We start from the raw sequence: 19128 nt of genomic DNA on the forward strand, positions 1-19128 counted from the left end.
GCTTATCAGTCCACTAGACAGAAGACCATGTGTCTGTCCTGTTCATCCCTGCACTTTTCCTATACCAACTTACATAGCAGGTACTCAATAGAAGGGTTGGATATAAATATGCCGGCAGACGAACCTAGAAAGAAAAGATACGGACTGGAGGGCCAGAGGCCGGAGTCTTGCAGACTTGCAGACTTGCGGAATGAAAGGCACAGGCCTGAACATGTGAACAGTCCCTTCTGGTCTCAGTTTCTGGATCGTTAAACCATGAGAGAGGGGAAGGCGGGAAAGAAGGAGTGGCGGCCAGGGGAGAAGGAGGAAGGAGGGAGAGGAAGGAGAATGTGTAAGAATCCGAGTGTGTGTTGGAGAGTGGGCACCAGCTCTGCTTGCTCCTTACTACCCTCCCACCTCCAAGCCGGACTCTCGTTACAGAGTACTCCCCTGGGCGCCACTAGAGGGCACTCTTGCTCCACACAACAGTGCTGGAGAGCCGACTCTGCAGTGGCTCCGGGGAAGCCAGAGCCTGAGCGTAGCCGCGACAGCCGGCACTCCATCCCCGCAGGGCCCCGAGCGTTTGGCCTCCCGGAGGAAGAAACCACAGGGTCAATCACATCCCAACAAAAACTTCGTTGCGGTCCACTTGGCAAGGGGCCCACCCGAATGTGGCCAATATTAAGGAATCATGCGCATCCGGGCTTCGATTCCCGCCGGGGTGCGGGCTTCTCCGCCAGTGTGCAGGGAGGGGGTCCGCGCAGGTGCGGGGCTGGCGGCGCCCGCGCGACCCGGCGCCCCACTCTCCCGGCCGGGTTCCCGGCGCCCCGGCCTCCCCGCCCGCCGCGCACCTGTGTGCGCTTTACAGGCCCCCGAGGCCCAGCTGCCCCCCTCGCGGCCCCCTCGCTGAGTTAGGAAGCTGGTATGCGCAGCTGCCCTGCCCTTCTCCGGGTCAGGGGCAGGTTAGAGCCTGGAAGTTCGAGGACAGAGGGGCCTTGCTCCTCTCTCCCCTGCTCCAGGCGCGGCTGTGCATCTGGGGTAGCTTAGAAAGGAAGTTCCTTTGAAATGGCCATGAGTGATCGCTACCCCGCTGATGAGGGCTGCTCAGGAGTGCCGCAGGCTGGTGTCACCCCATCTCACTCGCCCGCTGGAGCAAAGGCTGAAGGATGCTCATTACCCTCTCTGGGGGGTGCTCCTGCCTCAGGGGTTCTAGGGAGGATTACTTTCAAGTGTGCCCTGAAGCTTTCCTCCTGCTTGCTTTTTGCCTTGCCTGGAATGTGGTAGAATCTGTCAAAAAGTCCACTCTTCCCTCCAACCGCCATTGGATGTGGCCTCCTTCACGGCGCCTTATTTGATAGTCCCAGCTGGAAGAGAGGCCCGTTATCTGCGGCTCCCTCTTTAGCACGCGTCCTTCTCAGCTTTGTTTTATCTGTGTGCTGGAGTCATTTTGCATGCTAGACCCAACTGTTCTCATACTACTGTTCAGTAGCATGTGGTTTGGTGCCTTCTTGCTTCTGAGAGTCATTCTAATTAATGTTTGTTGAGTTCCACCCGGTCAACCTCTCTAAGGAGTTCTCCTGACTGGACACTCCAATCTCTTTCTCTAGTGTTAGTTACAGGAGACTGTAAGAGAGAGAGCAAATGGAGACGAAAACTTCCCGTTTCCCTCATGCCCCCCAAAGCCCACATCATATAATGAAGTTCCTGGCCACTGAGGCGTTTTGAGGTTGATATGATCATTTGCCCTTCATTCTGTTCTTTGAGGGGTCTACTGAAACAGTGAGGAGTTTTGATCTGGCTTCTGTATCACTGAGCAAACACTGGGACTTCTTTACGCAAGCAGAGCTAGGGGATTTTATAGGTGAGTTGTTAGAGATATAGGCTTTTCCTGTTTGCAGTCAGGTTTGGGGGTCATGATTTGATCTGTGTTCTATCCAAGTCTGTGTAATAATGGTCCAAGCCATAATGGGATTCTACCACGTGCTTCTAATGGCTTAAAATAACTTAGCACATTTGGCAGACAAGATGAGAGACCAGCTAAGGAACCTGGATTTATACTGATATTGTTAATTCCCAACAGATGAGCAAATCATCTGGGGGCACTTTGGGAAGAAAATCTGACTCTGTGACCATCTCAAAGCTCCATGTCATAGGCATATCACACTCAAACCACAGGACACAATAGGAACCAGCTATAAAAACTATGCGGAGACTTTAATATGTGGTTAACTTGGTTCCCTTCCTGTTGTAAAGAATCAGTGCCATGATCTCTGACGTTCATGAGTGGTGTGTAAGGGGCATTATTCATATCCCTACTGTTCTCTGCAATGTACAAATTCAATTGTAGCAGGCGTAGTCCTAACCTTACCCGTGAAGACAGAAAGCCCAGAAACATGCAAATGCATGGTCAGACACACCATAATTAATACATTATACAAGGAGAGAGATGAGGAAAATCACACTTCTCGGCCTGGATTTTGAGGTCTTCTGCGTTCTGGCTCTATTATATTTTTGTGGCCCTTCCCCTCACCCTACAAAGTATTCCAGTCATGTAAGATGATTTGCTACCACCCACCCCTTTCAAATAAAATGGGCCTTGAACTTTTATACTTCTGAATCTTAAGTAAGCTCATCCCACTGTCTGGAATCTCCTTCTGTCTAGTGTTTCCTAGATGTATGGCTCATCCTTCCAGCTCCTGCTTAATGGGCCTCAGCCTTGAGGACTTCCCAGATTGCCAGGTCAGAATTCATCTCTCCCTTCCTTACACTCCCCTCTGCTATATTTACCCTCTTGTAGTCTGCCTTATCTTCTTGTCTTAGTCTCCTCTGTGGCAAGAGACCAGGTTCCCCGAGCCCTAGCTGTGTAGAGCTGGAAGAGGCAGTGTGGGGGTGAGAAGTGTACCCTTTACGGGCAGTCTGCAGGTGAGATGAAGAGAGTCAGGAGGGCAGGTGTGTGCATGTGTAGTTGTGTGTGCACGCACATGCACATGTGCACAGATGGGTTTTCCGTATGTAAAAGTATGAGATCAAGTCCATAAGCCACACCCTGAATTAGTTCCATCATTCTAAAGTCACAGCTCCCTGGATACCTATTCAAATATGTTAAATCAAGGGGATAAATATCTCAGTTTTATGGGATTTTGATAAAGTGTTCCCTGTAATATCAGGTGCACTGGTGCACCCTCAAAAGTGAAAAATGGGACATTCCAGGTGTCACAGGCTCTGTTCCAGGGCCCACAGATGTCAAAATGCAAAGTGTGCGGTGACTCTGAATCATTCTTGCAAAGATGAGCAGAGAAGAGGTAGTCTGCCAAGTGACTATTGGTGTTTTCTGCAGCTGGTCCATAGTTCGGTGCTCCATGTGCCTATTCTGGAATGAGCCACATGTTCCTGATGCTTGGCAGCCAAAGAAATCCTGATTCAGGGCCCAGGCCCTGCCACAGGGATGAGCTAGATTAAGACTTTTCAGTTTCCTATGTCTCGTCTGTCCCCCAAACCACAGCCTCTGGAGGGTGGGGAGAAGGGAGAAGACAAGGGCCATTTCTTCTCAGTCCAGTGGAACTGCCTTCATATTCTGCTTCCTTGCCCCTCAGTTTAGAATCGACTGCTTGGAAACGTGAGCTTTAGCCTAAGGTGCTCATTTACCAGTGTTTCATCTGGGTTATCTGGAACAGAATGGAAATCTCTGCCTGCAGCCAGAGTCCCCAAGTGAGCGAAGGTGGGGAGGGGAGACCACAGCCTTGATGGGCAGCTGTGCAGAGATCCCAGCTGCTGGGAGTGGGCTGCAAGAAAATGTATTCTGGAGCCGAGGGCAAATGAAAAACTCTCAGAAAATAACCCCGAGCGCAAAGTGAAAACCCTGAATTCCTAAACATCTTGGTTTAAGATGTCAAGTCACTGTAAAGTATAAAAGCATTTTATAATCCTCTAATCTGCACAGTGATCTGTACATTACTAATCTGGGAGTTCAAACAAAACAAACAATAAAACCTTTGGGGAACCGTACACATCCTTCTACTTAGTCATAGACAACTCCCAGGGGCTCATGGCATGTTCACACCTTTGGCAAAATGGCTTAGTGCCTAAATGAAGAATAGAATCTGGGTGAAATCAAAGATGCAAATCAGCTGGGATTTTGCTCCAGTATTTTTCTAGAGGGACAGTGGTTCTCGACCTTGGCCACATATTTGAATCACATGGAGAGCTTTAAAAACTACTAGTGCCTGGTTCCCAGGCCAGAGATTTTGGTTTAATTGGTCTGGGGTGTGGCTTGGGCATTGGGGTTTTTAAAGCTCTCAGGTGATTCCAAGTGCAGCCACGGCTGAGCACCAGGGGTAGAAGGAAGAGTGGGGATATGTTTGCAGCTGGGTGGAGGGGAATCACACAGCTTTCTAACCATTACGTTCCGAGTTTATTGTGAATAAAAAGAGCTTTTCTCACTGTTTTGGAGTACCGTGTCAACAGGCCCTGGTTTTTTATCCTAAAAGTCAGATGTGAACTTTTCAAAGGCAATTTTTTTTTTAACAGTCTGAAGTGAGCATTTTTGCTATTTCAAAAGAACTGCTTCATTTCATGTTTCCCTCTAGTGTGTGCTACAGGGGAAACTAGTGTGCACACTAGTGAGATGAACATGTTCCTCAAAACACAGCACAGAAGTGTGCACGTCGCACTTTACGAGAGGAATTAAGAACCGAATCAGATGAAGCATTTGCACAGATAATGAACTCTGCGTTTAACATTGAAAAAGAAAAACATTGTGCTTTTCTTGAAGGGTAAGTTCTCAAAGGCATTTAGGTTTCTTTCAGGTCCTGGGCTGTGGCACAGAGAGTTCCCTACAGACAAAAGGTGGTTCAAGCTCTCTCCAGGCAAGAGGAAAGGGGGGATTAAGTATATTATTCAGTTCTTTCACCGTATTTTCCAAATTATGTCTATAATTATTTACTTAGATAATGCTATATACCTTGGTTATGGCTAATATCTCTTTTTGAACCACAGGACACCCTGAAATGAGCACATGGGTTAAAAGAATCCAAATTCTCTAAGTTTCAATGAGTAGTAAGCTTACATTAACTAAATATTTGTAAGGCTCATTTCTCTATATAGTTACTTCTCTTTATTTTTTTCTACAGACTGACTCAGAGCCTTACATGTAATATTTTTATAAATATACATACTCATATATATATATTTGTATTTCTACTTGTACAGTGTCCATTTCAGACTTTCTGAACTGAAACACTAACTTGAACATTGCTGGTTAGACTGGGTACCACCTTCCTGTTCGCTCAAGGCCAGCTCCTAAATCTCTCCAATCCCAGGCACCTTTCTTGCTCCAGCCTCTGCTGCTTATCTCTCCTCCTAAGGGGCTCTGAGTGCCCTTTTAAAAGGGCTAAAGATGATATGGTTGTGTCTGCAGAGCCGGGCCTTTTCCTCCAGGTAAAAGAGGGCTCCATTCTAATGCTTGCATTTAAAAAAGGGATCGTCTTTTTTTCTGACTTTTTAAAACCAGCACCTGTGTGGGTTAATAGCTTTCCTCACACACTTTCAGCTTGAACAGCACTATTGATGGTTCTTACCTCTTATAGAACATCAAAACAAATTCCAAAGGCATTAAAAAAGTACATATAAAAAATGAAACAAAAAAAGAAACTAGAAGAAAGATACATATTCATCTGATTCTAGGAACATAAATACATAGACATATAAATGGAAAGGAAGAAACCACAAAGCAAAAGATATATAGATTTAACTATACAAAAAGGGAATACTTCTGTATGTCAAGATAATATCCTAAAACTGAAATAGTTGGAAAGACAGCAAATAAAGTACTGGGGAAAATATTTAACATATGTGATAGTTAGCAAAGGGAAAACTGCCTTATGTTAGAAAAAACTTACAAATAATTAACAAACAGATAATAACCCAAATGAAAAATAAGCAAAAGACATAGAAAATTAATAAAAGAAAAACTAAGAGACATGAAAAACTTTCAAGCTTACTAATAATACTCAAAGATACAAATGAAGATGAGAATATATTTTTCATTATGAAGTTGGCAACAATTTAAAAATAATACTGTTCTGTGTTGGTGAGGTATATCCGAAATAACAAAATGCTCACATTTCCTACTCCTTCTCAGACCTCCACAACTAAGCTTGTCTGAGGTAAGAACATTGAAGAGCTAATTATAGGAGATAAGGTTCTATAGCTCAGTGGGTTCTAAGGTGAGCAGTCTGGAAACCAGGTCATTTGAGGAATTGTTGAAAGAGTTGAGTGTTTGCTTGGAGGCTAGAACTCTACAGGGAGACCTTGAAAAACCGTTATGAAGAAGGTATAGATTTACTCTGCTTAATTTTTCCAAAGCAAGGGTAGAAATGGGAAGAAAACACCCTCTGGCCTCATACAAGGAGGATCTTTCCTACAATCAGAACTGTCTAGTCCCAGAGTGGGCTGACTCATGACATGAGCAGTCTCAATAAACAGAAGCTGACGGGCTTTCTGTCAGGGACGTTATAGAGGAAACTTCTTGATCTCAAAGAGTATTTCCAAATTTTTCCTCTATAAAGTCATCTTTTAATTACTGCAGAACTTTCATAGAGTGGTTTATTTTAAGAAGAAACTAATTTAAATGATCCCAGGCAAGTGGAGATAATGGAAACCTGCAGGGAGTACATCTGGTTGAACAGAGTTCAAAAACTCCAGGTACCAACTAACAGCAACAGTATAGAAATTCAACACTTAGATGTCTCGAGTCCACTGAGGTAAGTGGAATAATGGCCCTTTGGTCCCAGAAAGCAGGTCTTCAGGTTTTGTTTCTGAGTGTGTGGGTGAAGTCTTGGTATAGAATTCTTAGGGTTAAGACTTTTCCCAAAGCTCCTTTTACCAGATCTGTCCGTATCCAAAAATAGATGTGGCACTTCTAGTCATCATTAGAGAGAGATTGTGATAGGTCAGGTGGTAGCTAGTTCAACCCTCACACTCGCCAAGCTCTGAATCTGGAGATGAAGTATGGTAATGTGGTCTGTTCCAACAGGGACATGAAGATATTTTTAAAAGTCTCAGCACTGGGGCGCCTGGGTGGCGCAGTCGGTTAAGCGTCCGACTTCAGCCAGGTCACGATCTCGCGGTCCGTGAGTTCGAGCCCCGCGTCGGGCTCTGGGCTGATGGCTCGGAGCCTGGAGCCTGTTTCCGATTCTGTGTCTCCCTCTCTCTCTGCCCCTCCCCCGTTCATGCTTTGTCTCTCTCTGTCCCAAAAATAAATAAAAAACATTGAAAAAAAAAATTAAAAAAAAAATAAAAGTCTCAGCACCTGGGAGTCAACTTGAGTATTTTCAGAACTATTCTGTTTGGCTAACATCAAATGACACCCTTCTAAAGGCAAGCAGTTAGATGCCAATGTTTTTCTTTGATATAGGATTTAATGAGGGTGAAATCAAAGCAAAAGTCATATCCCGAAGAGATGGAAAAAATAAGCAGTATGTAGAAAAAGAAAAAAAAAGATGTTAATTTCTTTACAGAATAGGCAATAAGATTCTGGGTTCATAGGAGTGTTAAGTTTCTTTCAGCTAAAATCACGGCAGCTGAAGGAGAGGCTCATGCAGATAGGAAATTTAAACATTTAATATGGAACCTACTAGCCCCAAAGCAGAAATACTCTACACCTCTCTCATGTGCCACCCATGCTTCCTGTTAGTTGTTTGTTTCTAGTAAGAGAGATGAACTCCTTTAGGACAGGGACCTCAAAATCCCCTTCCCCCTCCCCCAAACACCCCATATTAAATAGTTCTTGAAGGTTATTGATGATGTAGGCTGTCATTAGGAAGATCAGGAGATATTCTGAGAGAGAGAATTTGCATTGAACTTTATGTTCAGACTTTTCCCCCTGATTTGTCTACTTGGGATTCCTGAGGCAGGTTAGACTGCTGAAGGGGAACAAGTTATGTCTGGAACAAAGTAGGATCTCAATAAAAGGTGATGAATGGACGTAGATATATGTGAAGCCTCACATGTCAGCATCTTTCCCTCAGAGATGTACTTCTGGGCTTGTGTTCCATTAGGTGAAGTGGAGCTAGCTAGAGGTGCCTATGTGTATGGGGTCAGAATATAGTAAGTCAAGACTAATTTTTATAGGCCCCAAATTAAGGCAATTTATAGTTACTGCTGGCATTTAATAATCCTTTTGTTTGATAAGAGCATAGAAGAAGCAAGGGAATTCCCCAGTTTGTCTGAGAAAAAAAAATAGCTTTATCAAAATTCTATGACTGGGGGAGGGGCACCTGGGTAGCTCAGTTGGTTAAGAGTTCAATTCCTGATTTCAGCTCAGGTCATGATCTCACAATTCATGGGTTTAAGCCCCAAACTGGGTTCTGTGTTGATGGCACAGAGCCTGCTTGGGATTCTATCCCTCTCTCTCTCTCCCTCTCTCTCTCTGCCCCTCCCCAGCCCTCTCTCCCTCTCTCTCTCAAGAAAATCCAATGAAATTTGAATTAAAAAATATTCTATGACTAGGAAAAAGTATCTTAGAAGCAGCTCAGAGAAAAATTTTCAAGAAGGCTCTGAAATCAGGACTTGTGAAGAAAAGTTGACAGAACTGGGATGAATTAGCCTAGGAGAGAGAATATTGTTGAGTAACCTGATACTCTTCACATCCATTCTGTGAAGAGCCTACGATGAAATGAAACCAAACAGTATTGTGACAGGGTTATCTGTACTGAGTATTTGTCAGTATGTCATTACAATTTTATATTGCTGGACTGTTGGGGTAGCACAGAATTGAGGAAGGTGCACTGGATTTGGGGCCAGGAAAATGGGGTGCTAGATACTTTCTAGCTCTATCACTTAATAGTTGTGTGACTCTCTCTCTCTCTCTTTTTTTTAATGTTTATTTAGTTTTGTGAGAGACTGCAAGCAGGCAGGACTCGAACTCAGTAGCCAAGCCATGAGATCATGACCCGAGCCCATGTTGGACACTTAACTAACTGAGCCACCCAGGTGCCCGAATAGTTGTGTGACTCTTGAATAAGTCACTTAATGCTCTAAGACTTGTTTTCTTCAACTCTAAAGTACGGGGGAGGCAGGAATTGTTCAATTTTCTTCATGGGGCTCTTCAGAATGTCAAATGACATAATGGCTATTAAAACCATTTATTTTTATCTATAAAGTCCAAGCTACAGTAGGCCACAGTGTTCTTATAAAATTAAGTGTTCAGACAGGACTGAAATTGTGGGCACTCCTTCCCCAGAGGTCTTCAAACCTAGAGCATCCTCTAGTCTAGTTGGCTTTGTCACAGACTATCTATCTAAGGGTATGGAGAATGAACCAGATCACTTCAAAATGTCATTCTTCCCGAGATTCTTTACATCTACTGATTCCCTTAGGTTTCTGTGTTGGAATACAATACTCAATGTGATGAAAGTTGCTTCTTTCTTTTCTAATTTTTGGATAGTTTCCCCTTCAAATTGGAATTGAACAAGATACATAGGGCAGGGCACTGGGATGTGACCAAACACCTGTTCTTGGTTTGACTTTTCCCTAAAAACATGAGTCCTGCTTTTTGATATAAGTTGACTTCTTTGGCCCAACTTCATGTTGCTTCCCTGTTTGTTGAAAGACATTAGCGATATTTATGTCTTGGGTAGAAATAATTCTCTAGAGGACAATGTTTACTGCTTTGTGTGCACATGGGGCACTGGGCAGATTCTCTCCTTTGTGGGTGACAGAGATGCCCCAAAGGTGCTCTCTGACTTATCCAGAATGGGAACTAATATTGTTTTGGGTGTAAATGGTCAGTCTTTCTCTCAGAAAGGTGAGAAACCAGGGAACAGGACAGAGGATGGACTTGCAGCTGGAGATTTTCTGGAGAAAATATTACTGCCACTCCCTCTTATAGCACAGGCTCTTTGTGTGGCCTTTTAGTGGCCTGAGGAAGCTACTTGGCTGGTGACCATGGAGACAACAGGCTCCAAAAGTGAAGTGGGAGTGGGGGAAGGAGAATGGAAGAGAATAATTGAATTTTAGAGTTCAATGGGAAGCAGAACTCTTTTAGCTCAACCTCCCACTGAGTGAGAATCTTGGAGCACCTCTGAGATGGCCATGGCCGCTCACTCTCTGAGTAACAGGCTACCTCCTAAGAAACCCCGTCCTCAGTCAGACCAGGCAAGCCTTTGGAAAATGAGCTCTTTTTGTGGTGAAATCTTTCTCTTTTAAATTGTACTCCTGGTTTGCTGTCATTTTAGAGGATTCTAGGCTAAATCTGTTTTCTTTCACTTAATCCCTGAAATATCTGAAGAAAGTCCTCATGACTTACCTTATTTTTCTTCTCTGAATTAAATCTCCCTATTTCCTTCAGCCATCTTTAAAGCATATGTATTCCAGGCACAGAATACCCTTCTCTTGTACACACTTCAGTTTTCTAAGTTTCCCTTCTCCTATCCTATGGGGTAGAGGGCACCCACCTTTTGTCTGATTCTGAGAATGAGAACTATCTCTCACCTAAAGACTTCAGACTAACTATCTCTCACCTAAAGACTTTGAGTAGCAGGTCCTATGATTGGTTTACTCACTGAAATGAGAAACAGGAACCCTCATTTATGGACTTGGATGCCTAGACTATGCCTGATTGTGGCCCTAAGGGTGCTTCCAGTACCTGACAGTACTTGACCCCCAAGATCATGTGGAAATATCTTTTCAGAGATTTCAAATATACCCAGTCCTGATGGCAGCTCCAAGAGAATGAGAATAACCCCATGTTTTCAACCAATCATAAAAGTTTGCTGGCATTTCTCTACTCCTGAAACCCCAGGCCAAAAAGTCTAACTGGCTTATATGGCACACTGACTTGCTCCATATCCTCTTTCTGGTTCCTCCAGACAAGAGCAATCACAGGTTCCTCTGCTCCCAGAGCCTTCCATCCTCTTCTGAGCTAATATGGCTCCAGGCTGCAACAAGGAATTAGCAGACACAGAACACAGAATCTGGCCCTAGAGGCTTATAAAGCAGAGAAGGAGACACCAAAGGCTGAAATCACTTCCTTGCATTTCCTTTCATCCTCTCTTGCAGAGTATGCTTCACCAAAACCACACCCTTCCTGTGAGACCCCTATCTCAGAACCACTGAAGGCTCTTGCACTTATTTGTAGTTATGGAGCAGAGCACTGGGGGCACTGAGTGTGCAGCTGGTAGCCCCTACTGGCAGCTAACAGTTCAGGATGGCACAGCACAGGGTCAGAGCCACTGAGGTCTAGAATGGGAGAGGTGCCAAATTAGCAGTAGTTTACAGGAGAGAAACAGGCTTAGAGCATTAAGTGAAGGGCTCAAATTTTCACAGGGAAGTAGTGGCAGGATTAGGTCTGGAATCCAGTTCTCTTAACTCCCAGTCCAAAACTCTCTTTAATATGATATATGTAAAATCATATGTGCATGTATTTATGCCTATATACATACGCATGTGCGTGGGTGTGTGAAATTTTCATTTGTAGAAGGTTTCATTTCACCCACATGCTCTAATTTGATTCTCACAATAACCCCCATCTGACAGGTAAGGGAGCCGAGGTTTGCCCAGTTAAATGGTAGCAACTGGATTCATATCCAGGCCTTCTGAGTCCAGTTCCCTCTTCTTTCAATTGCATGGCATTGTTATTTGATCTCAGTGGGCATTACCAAATCCCTCTTCAGGACTCCTGTGGAATGAAATTCTCTTTTTCTCTATTCCTCCTACATTCTCAACAAAGCCGTAACACAACTCATCAAGGTGGTGACAAGGTGGGGCACAAGACGGCATAATTGGAATGTATGTGATATCAGTAGCCAGTGGGAGTTGCTTCAATCACTCTTAAGGATGGAAACAAGCAGAAGGGCCAAGGTGTGGCCAGGTTCATAATCCTGGAGGTAGGGACTTAGGGTGGGGTAAACAGGGTTGGAGGCTTGTGCCCTCGGTTGGTGGGGGAACAAGCTCATAAACTGATCCTATCCTCTGACTACCATCTCCTCCTGTTTCATGGATTTCCATCTGTACCATTCTTATCATAATCTTAACAGGTGTTTTAGCAACATATTATCTTAAAAAACTGAGAAGACTCTGCTTTGGAAGAGCATCTTAGAGATGTCAGAAAGAGAGCAATTTTTTTCCCTCTTCCTCCCCAACGAACTAGAGTCCTGAGTTGAGGAAAAGGAACACAATGGGCATTTACTACACACTTATTATGTGTCAGAAACTTTACATAGATTACCTTATTTACTCCTCTCCACATGAGATGAAGAAACTGAGACTTGCAGATTATGTAACTTGTGCAAGGACACACAGCCAGCAAATGGCCTGTTGGACTAAAGCATTTGGCCAGTTCCTTCCACGCAGTACACATGACTTTCCAATGCTGGGCAGGCTCAGTTCCTAGTCTCACTGGCTCCACTGGACCCTGAATATCACAATCACTGCTGAGGTGTCAGCCCTTCTGCCAGAAGTAACTTTGCAGGTCATTAGTGAGTGGCAGTGGGAGACTTGAACATATTCATGGTCCTCAGAAAATCAGACCCAGGGTGAGAATTTGTGAGCTGGAAGGGACCCTACCAAATATACAGCAACCCTTGAATTTTGCAGATTAGAACACTGAGGCCAAGGGATTAGGATTAGAGGATCTGCCCAGGTCAATAATTATTTAGTGAAGCTGGGACCAGAACTGGTTCTCCTGCCTGAGATGAAGGCCAGGAATTCAGCACACTGGTCATGAACTACTGGGAAATAGAAAGAGAGTGGATAAAATACTCAAGAGAATCTCCTAATACAGGTAGGATTGAGAGGAAAGAAAAGTAGATGCAATGTACGTGTAGCCAAAGAAAAGAGCCAGTATGTGAACCAAGACTGAAAATACAGATCTAGGGTGGCCTGAAGAGACTCAATAAGTGACTTCCCAGATTGTGTTTTGTTCCCATTGCACATACAGTTGGAAGCCAAATGCAAGCCACCAAGGTTGCAGTGAAACAGCGAACAATTATAGCGCAAATAGTTGTGGGCAGCTGTGGGAGTGCAAGCCACCTGCTCCAAGTTTACAGCTTTGTTAAACTTGGTAAACATTAAAAATGCAATAGGAATGCTCCCAGTCTGTACAGCATCCCATACCCTGCCTGGGAGGCCTTACTCGGGGAGCTGAAGTGGCCTTGCCTGTGACCAGGCTCTTCTCACTGTGGCCTAGAGCTGTTTTCTCTTGGCAGAGGTCAGTGTTGTCAATAGTCTCTGGCAGAGATGGAGGGAGGTAGGGAGTATCACAGAATCATATATTTATAGAGTTTGAAGGGACCACAGAGCCCTCAAAATATAATTTCTCTTCAAACATTCAAATAAGGAAACTGAGATCCAAGAGGTGATGGATCTAAAGTTAAACAGTTAGGGGCAGAACAGACTCTTGAACTCTGAACTTTCAACCCTTTGTCCAGTGCTCCTCCTTCTAATGCCATGAGGTTTGTAGATGCTGACAAATAAGGAGTTATAGCATGACAGAATGTTACAGATGAAAGGGGCATGGTTTTCAACTATCAGAGTTTTTGGTTGTCACGTGACTAGGGGATGCTATTGGCATTTAGTGGGCAGGGACCAAGGATGCTAATAAGTAGCTTGAAATGAGATTACCTTTCATAATGAATTGTCTTGCCCAGATACCAAAAATGCCCTTGTTAAGAAATATTGTGTTTACCATTTGACTCCACGGTTGAGGAATCTAAGCCTAGAGACAGGGAGGGGTTTGAGTCAGCAGTTCCCTGATTCCATTCCACTGAGCCCCCAAATGAATTAGCAACACCAAAGGGGCAATTCTAGCTCCTTCCCCTCCCAGCTCCTGCTGCACTTGTTCTGAAGCTATTTCCAGGTTTGCACTTACTTGGACTTCAGGCCCTCCTGTCCATAGGGCTGCAGTAGATACTGGTGCACGAGCTTGTCCCTGAGGGTCCCAGCCAGTTTGATTTTCTTTCTTGATCGGTGCAGGTTGATGATAAAAAGTGTAATGGACCCTCGAACATAGTTGTGGCTGAGAAGGAGAGAGAGAGAGAGGGAGAGAGGGAGAGAGAGAGAGAGAGAGAGAGAGAGAGAGAGAAGGGAAAGATGGAAATAAAGTTGTCAGTTAGTTACTGCTAAATAATTTATAGACTGCACCAAACAGGACTGCCTCAGGAAAGGCCACTTATTTTATAGTTCTTGGTCACTTACACCTTCAAAGACAGGAAGGCCTTGTTATTGTGGCTTCCTGCAAAGAAGATACCTGCTTCCCACCAAACTCTTTTTGTTTTTGTTTAAATGTATTAAAATGATTTTAGAAAACAAAATATCTTTTTTCTGAATATGAAAATAAAACATGCCGATTGCAGAAAAAAAGGAAAAAATACAAAGACATACAAAGAAGAAAAAGAAAATTATCCTATAATCCAAATATCTTGAGATATGATAAAATTTTGGTAAACATCCTTCCAGTATTTTTTGTTTTATTAATTCAATATTAATTCAAATATTTACAGAGTACTTTCACACATACATATACATTTCTCAGTTTTCATTTAATTGGGACCATATTGTTTCTTCACTTTGTGAACATCTTAAACATATTCCCATGTTATTATGTTATTGTATTTCCTTCTATACTTATAGAAGAATGCTAAATTCTTCAATCGTAGTAATGTAACATAATTTGTTTAGTTAACCCCCTACATTTGGGGACTTACATTGTTTTCAAATTTTTGCCATTTCAAATTACATATTCCATTATATAAACTTTTGCATATCACCATTATTTCGGATACAATCCTGGAAGTTGGGCACGTTAGGTCAAGGGGAATGCACATTGTATGGTTCTTAACCAAATCTCTGCTTCATTTCCAGTGATGCCCCTCCCTGTGGGAAGATTTTTTGTCCCTGCTCTGTTGAACCCTAGAGATTACACAATTGGCTTTGGCCAATAAAATGTGCTGTTAAAATCTTTGGGCATAAGCTTTAAGAGGCAGCCTGTGTTTTGCCATGTGTTTTTGCTGTGTCACAAGACCATCGATGTTCACGACAGAGGTGACTCTATTGACCTGCATCCTGGAATGAGGAGGATGTGGAGCAGAGCTACAGCTGAGCCAAGGCAGACAAGTAGCATGAATGAGAAATACACTTCCTTATGGAAAGCCGTGGAGATTTGTGGGTCCTCCATTATCATAGCATCACCTCACTCATCCTGACTGATACACACATTTTGCTAATATTGATGTTAATTCTCTAGAAAGCTTATACCAATTTGCTCTGTGCAGCTATCTATAAGTGCACCCATTTCCTCATACCCTTAAGAATAATGGATATTAACATTTTAAAATACCTTTCTCGGGCGCCTGGGTGGCTCAATCGGTTAAGTGTCTGACTTTGGCTCAGGTCATGATCTCACAGTTTGAGTGAGTTTGAGCCCTACATTGGGCTCTGCTGACAGCTCAGAGCCTGGAGTCTGCTTTGGATTCTGTCTCCCTCTCTCTCTCTGCTCCCCCTACCCCCCAAAGTGAATGAACATTAAAAATAAAATAAAATAAAATAAAATAAAATAAAATAAAATAAAATAAAACACATTTCTCAACCTGAGAGGTGATAGTGGGATTTCAATGTTGTATTAATTTGTATTTTTAAAACATTCGTGCAGAGGTGCTGTATTATTTTCATTTGTCTGCTTGCCATTTCATCTCTCGTATGAACTGACTATTCATGTCCTTTGCTCATTTTCTATTGATTTATAAAAACTATTTACTAAAGATGGTGATCCTTTGTCTGCATGTATGTTGCAAAATTTTCCCCAGGTTTCTTTGGCCAATTCAGTTTGTTTATATTTTATTTTGATGTATAGAAGTTAAAAACTTGGGGCACATGGGTGGCTCAGTCAGTTAAGTATCCTATTGTTGATTTCAGCTCAGGTCATGATCCCAGGGTTGTGGGATGGAGCCCTGTGTCAGGGTCCACACTGAGCATGGAGCCTGTTTGGGATCATCTCTCTCTCTCTCCCTCTCACCCTCCCGCACTTGTATGTGTTAGCTCTCAAAAAAAAAAAAAAAAAAAAAAAAAGTTAAAAACTGTTAGGTAGTCAAATTTATCGATCTTTTTGATTTCTGCTTTTGCTGTTTACCTAGACCAAGATTATAAAACTACTCACATTTTGGAATCCTTTTAAACCAGCACAGGATGTTCAGAAGCCTGGAAGAACTGTATGCCTACATGCAAGAGCCTTCCAGCATGTATCAACAAAACTATAATGATTTCCTTCTTTCTTGTAGGAAAAAAGACTTTGTTTCTAAGGGGTCCCCTAGGGCCCCATCTGGATGGGTTAATGAGAGGAAACAGAAGAAATGACCCAGTCCTGCCTTCAAAGGAGGATTTCAGAGAAACTCTAAGTCAACTTTGCCCAGAGGAAAATATCATTCCTTGCAGAAACAGCATCCCTTACCCTCTGGGTCACTCACCTCTGCTTCTAAAGGTGCTAATGAAGAGTTGAGTGACTAAGGGCAGGTCAACATGATAACTTGGGTTGCTTTTGTTTTGTTTTGTTTTGTTTTGTTTTTTTAAAAAATTTTTTTTTCAACGTTTTTTATTTATTTTTTTTTGGGACAGAGAGAGACAGAGCATGAACGGGGGAGGGGCAGAGAGAGAGGGAGACACAGAATTGGAAGCAGGCTCCAGGCTCTGAGCCATCAGCCCAGAGCCTGACGCGGGGCTCGAACTCACGGACCGCGAGATCGTGACCTGGCTGAAGTCGGACGCTTAACCGACTGCGCCACCCAGGCGCCCCTGTTTTGTTTTTTAATAATACAGTTACCAGGGCTCATCCTGGAGATGTTGATTCCATCCATTTGTGATGGGGGCTAGGATATATACATATATATTTAGGATATTTGGCAGATGAGTTGGGTTTGGAAACCACATGCTTAGAGTAATCCATTAAGTTTATTTATGAGAATAATTCCCAAAGTATATTCCACTGACTGTGTGTCAGATGGTTCTTCTTGCATCTGTAGGAGGGCACATTATTGTGTTCAAGGCTTTCTGGATGCCTGCACTGATATTCTGATAGATTGTTAAATGACTTCTTTCTGGCTCCTCCTCCTCTGGTCCTTCTTCTCAATATTCTGAATCATGTGAAGTAACTTTTAGAGCCAACTGAGTAGGTCAGAAGAGAATGCCCATTTACTGAGCAAACTTGTGTCACTAGAGCTCAGAAGAGAGATGCTGCTAGCCTGTGTCAGCGTTACCATCGTTAAAAGAACACCAACTATATTCCATTGGTGGGTGGGCTTTAGGTTTAGCTTAGCTGAGGAAACTGAGGCAAACACCATTAATTACAGGTACTCTGGGCTTCAGAGTGTGAGCAAAAGTAGGCATGGATGGGTACCAATTTTGCCAGGCTGTGGTAAGCTCTTTTGCTAACTACCAGCAGATAACTTTCTCAAAGGCTAGCAGTGGAGGAGGGAAAGCTGTGTGCTTGCATTTACAAGTTTCTCCTCTGCAGAGCTGGGGCAGAATGAGCCCTGGGAGACTGCAGAGGAGAAGGGTGGGATGTGGGGAAGTGGTGGGTGGGAGGGAGACCTGAAATCACAGCATAGCTGCAGGGAAAGCTGTCTTTTCAAGCTGCTTGGCAATGGTCTGATTTCCATTTACATAGTTCCCCTGGGGGAGAAAAACCTGTACTGAAAGCCAGCTCACAGACCAATGTGCAGAGGCTCTCACAGAATGCACAGAGCCTCCTCAGGTAGGAACTGGCATTGAAGACTACCTCAGCTGTCCCTTTTTCTGCCTGGCTGATGGGCAAAGGCATTAGGCAGAGGTCTTCTGGCTGCGAAGCCACATTCTTGGGTGGAGACTGCAGCACCAACCTGAGAGTACTGTGTCAAGAATACAGATTCCTGAAGAATATGTATTCTCTGCCCACAGAAAAGTAAGCTTGGAGGAGTATCTGTTCCCTAAGAAGATGGGGTCTGACAGAAAGCATGGCTGACAGGCAGTTGATCGTCTTCTGATGTCAAGTCCAGGTGACTTTTGGTTCTCTTAGCAAATGTCCCTTTCTTTCTGGTGGAACATCTATCTTACTCCAAGTCTCATTGTGGTGAGACTTTTTCACCAGCAGACAATCCATGCATCTGGAGTGCATCTTTTTGGCTGTTCTTTTGCTGCCTGACGTCTTCTCTGTGATGCCATGGGGGTAGGAGGAAGTGAGTCAGGGAAGGGAGGCTCAAAGTGGAGTATCCTGGATATAAGAGGTAGGGGACATCATATGGAGAGGTGCATCTTGACGTCCAGATAAAAAACAGTCACCGTTCTAGAAATGCCTCCAGTGAAGCTGAGAGACAGAGGAAAGGGAAGAGAAGACGGTGCTTTGGAATCCATGGTCCATTTCCAGTGAAAGTCCATGTGTTTGAAAACTGGGTTGGTCCATTGTCTCCAAATCTAACTCAAAGTTTTTGGGTTCGGTAAAAGTCAGGCCATGTTTTGCCAAACATTTTTTCCCCTAATTTCAAAGCCCCTGTGTATTTTAAGGGAAATTTAATCCACATGTCTCTGATTCATTTACACTTAACTCATCAAAATATTGTTTTGTAAGAGCTATTTGATGTCCAAGAAGCCTCAGGAACCTTTTTTATGAGTCTTTAAAAAAATTCTTCTAAAAAACAGGAAGTCGTGTTTTGCCAATAATAAACAAACTTGAACCCCAAAAGGCTCAATTTTGCTTCAATATCCACCAGGTTCCAATTGGTTCTGAACTTGGCTAAGGACCTCAACTCCTCCCCAGAAACATACATTGTTTCAGCAGAATGGTTTATAAAAACAAGGTTTCCCAGTCAAAACTTATTTGTTCTCTGAACAAGAAGACCTAAGGCGAGAACTGCCACGCTGCCAGGCTCCTCATCTGTTAATTCTAGGAAAGAAGGCAGGAAAGCACCTGCTCGTGTTGGTATGCATACGTAACTTTTTATCCTAAATCCAGCCTAAAACACAACACTCTCCTAGGTCAAAACCAAACCACAATGCAAAAGTCTGCCAGGAAGGGCAAGGAGGTATTCAATTAGAGGTTGCATAACTGTCCATCAAGGAGGCTGTAAAAGGAATTTCTGTTGTATAGGACACCAGACCAAAAGATCTCTAAGGGTTCTTCCCAAATGT

General features: G+C 43.4%; 1 protein-coding gene across 2 annotated transcripts in view; it reads right to left on the reverse strand.

The window, feature by feature from the left end:
• The window catches only part of HPSE2 (heparanase 2 (inactive)), a 404410-nt gene that overhangs the window by 8503 nt on the left and 376779 nt on the right, over window positions 1–19128 (reverse strand). For both annotated transcript variants that reach the window (XM_049645558.1, XM_049645559.1), the window contains one exon: window positions 13847–13993. In XM_049645558.1, coding sequence (XP_049501515.1) covers window positions 13847–13993 — 147 coding nt within the window. The remainder of the gene's footprint in view (window positions 1–13846; window positions 13994–19128) is intronic.

The sequence above is a fragment of the Panthera uncia genome, chromosome D2, assembly GCF_023721935.1.
Source record: "Panthera uncia isolate 11264 chromosome D2, Puncia_PCG_1.0, whole genome shotgun sequence".
Lineage (NCBI taxonomy): Eukaryota > Metazoa > Chordata > Mammalia > Carnivora > Felidae > Panthera > Panthera uncia.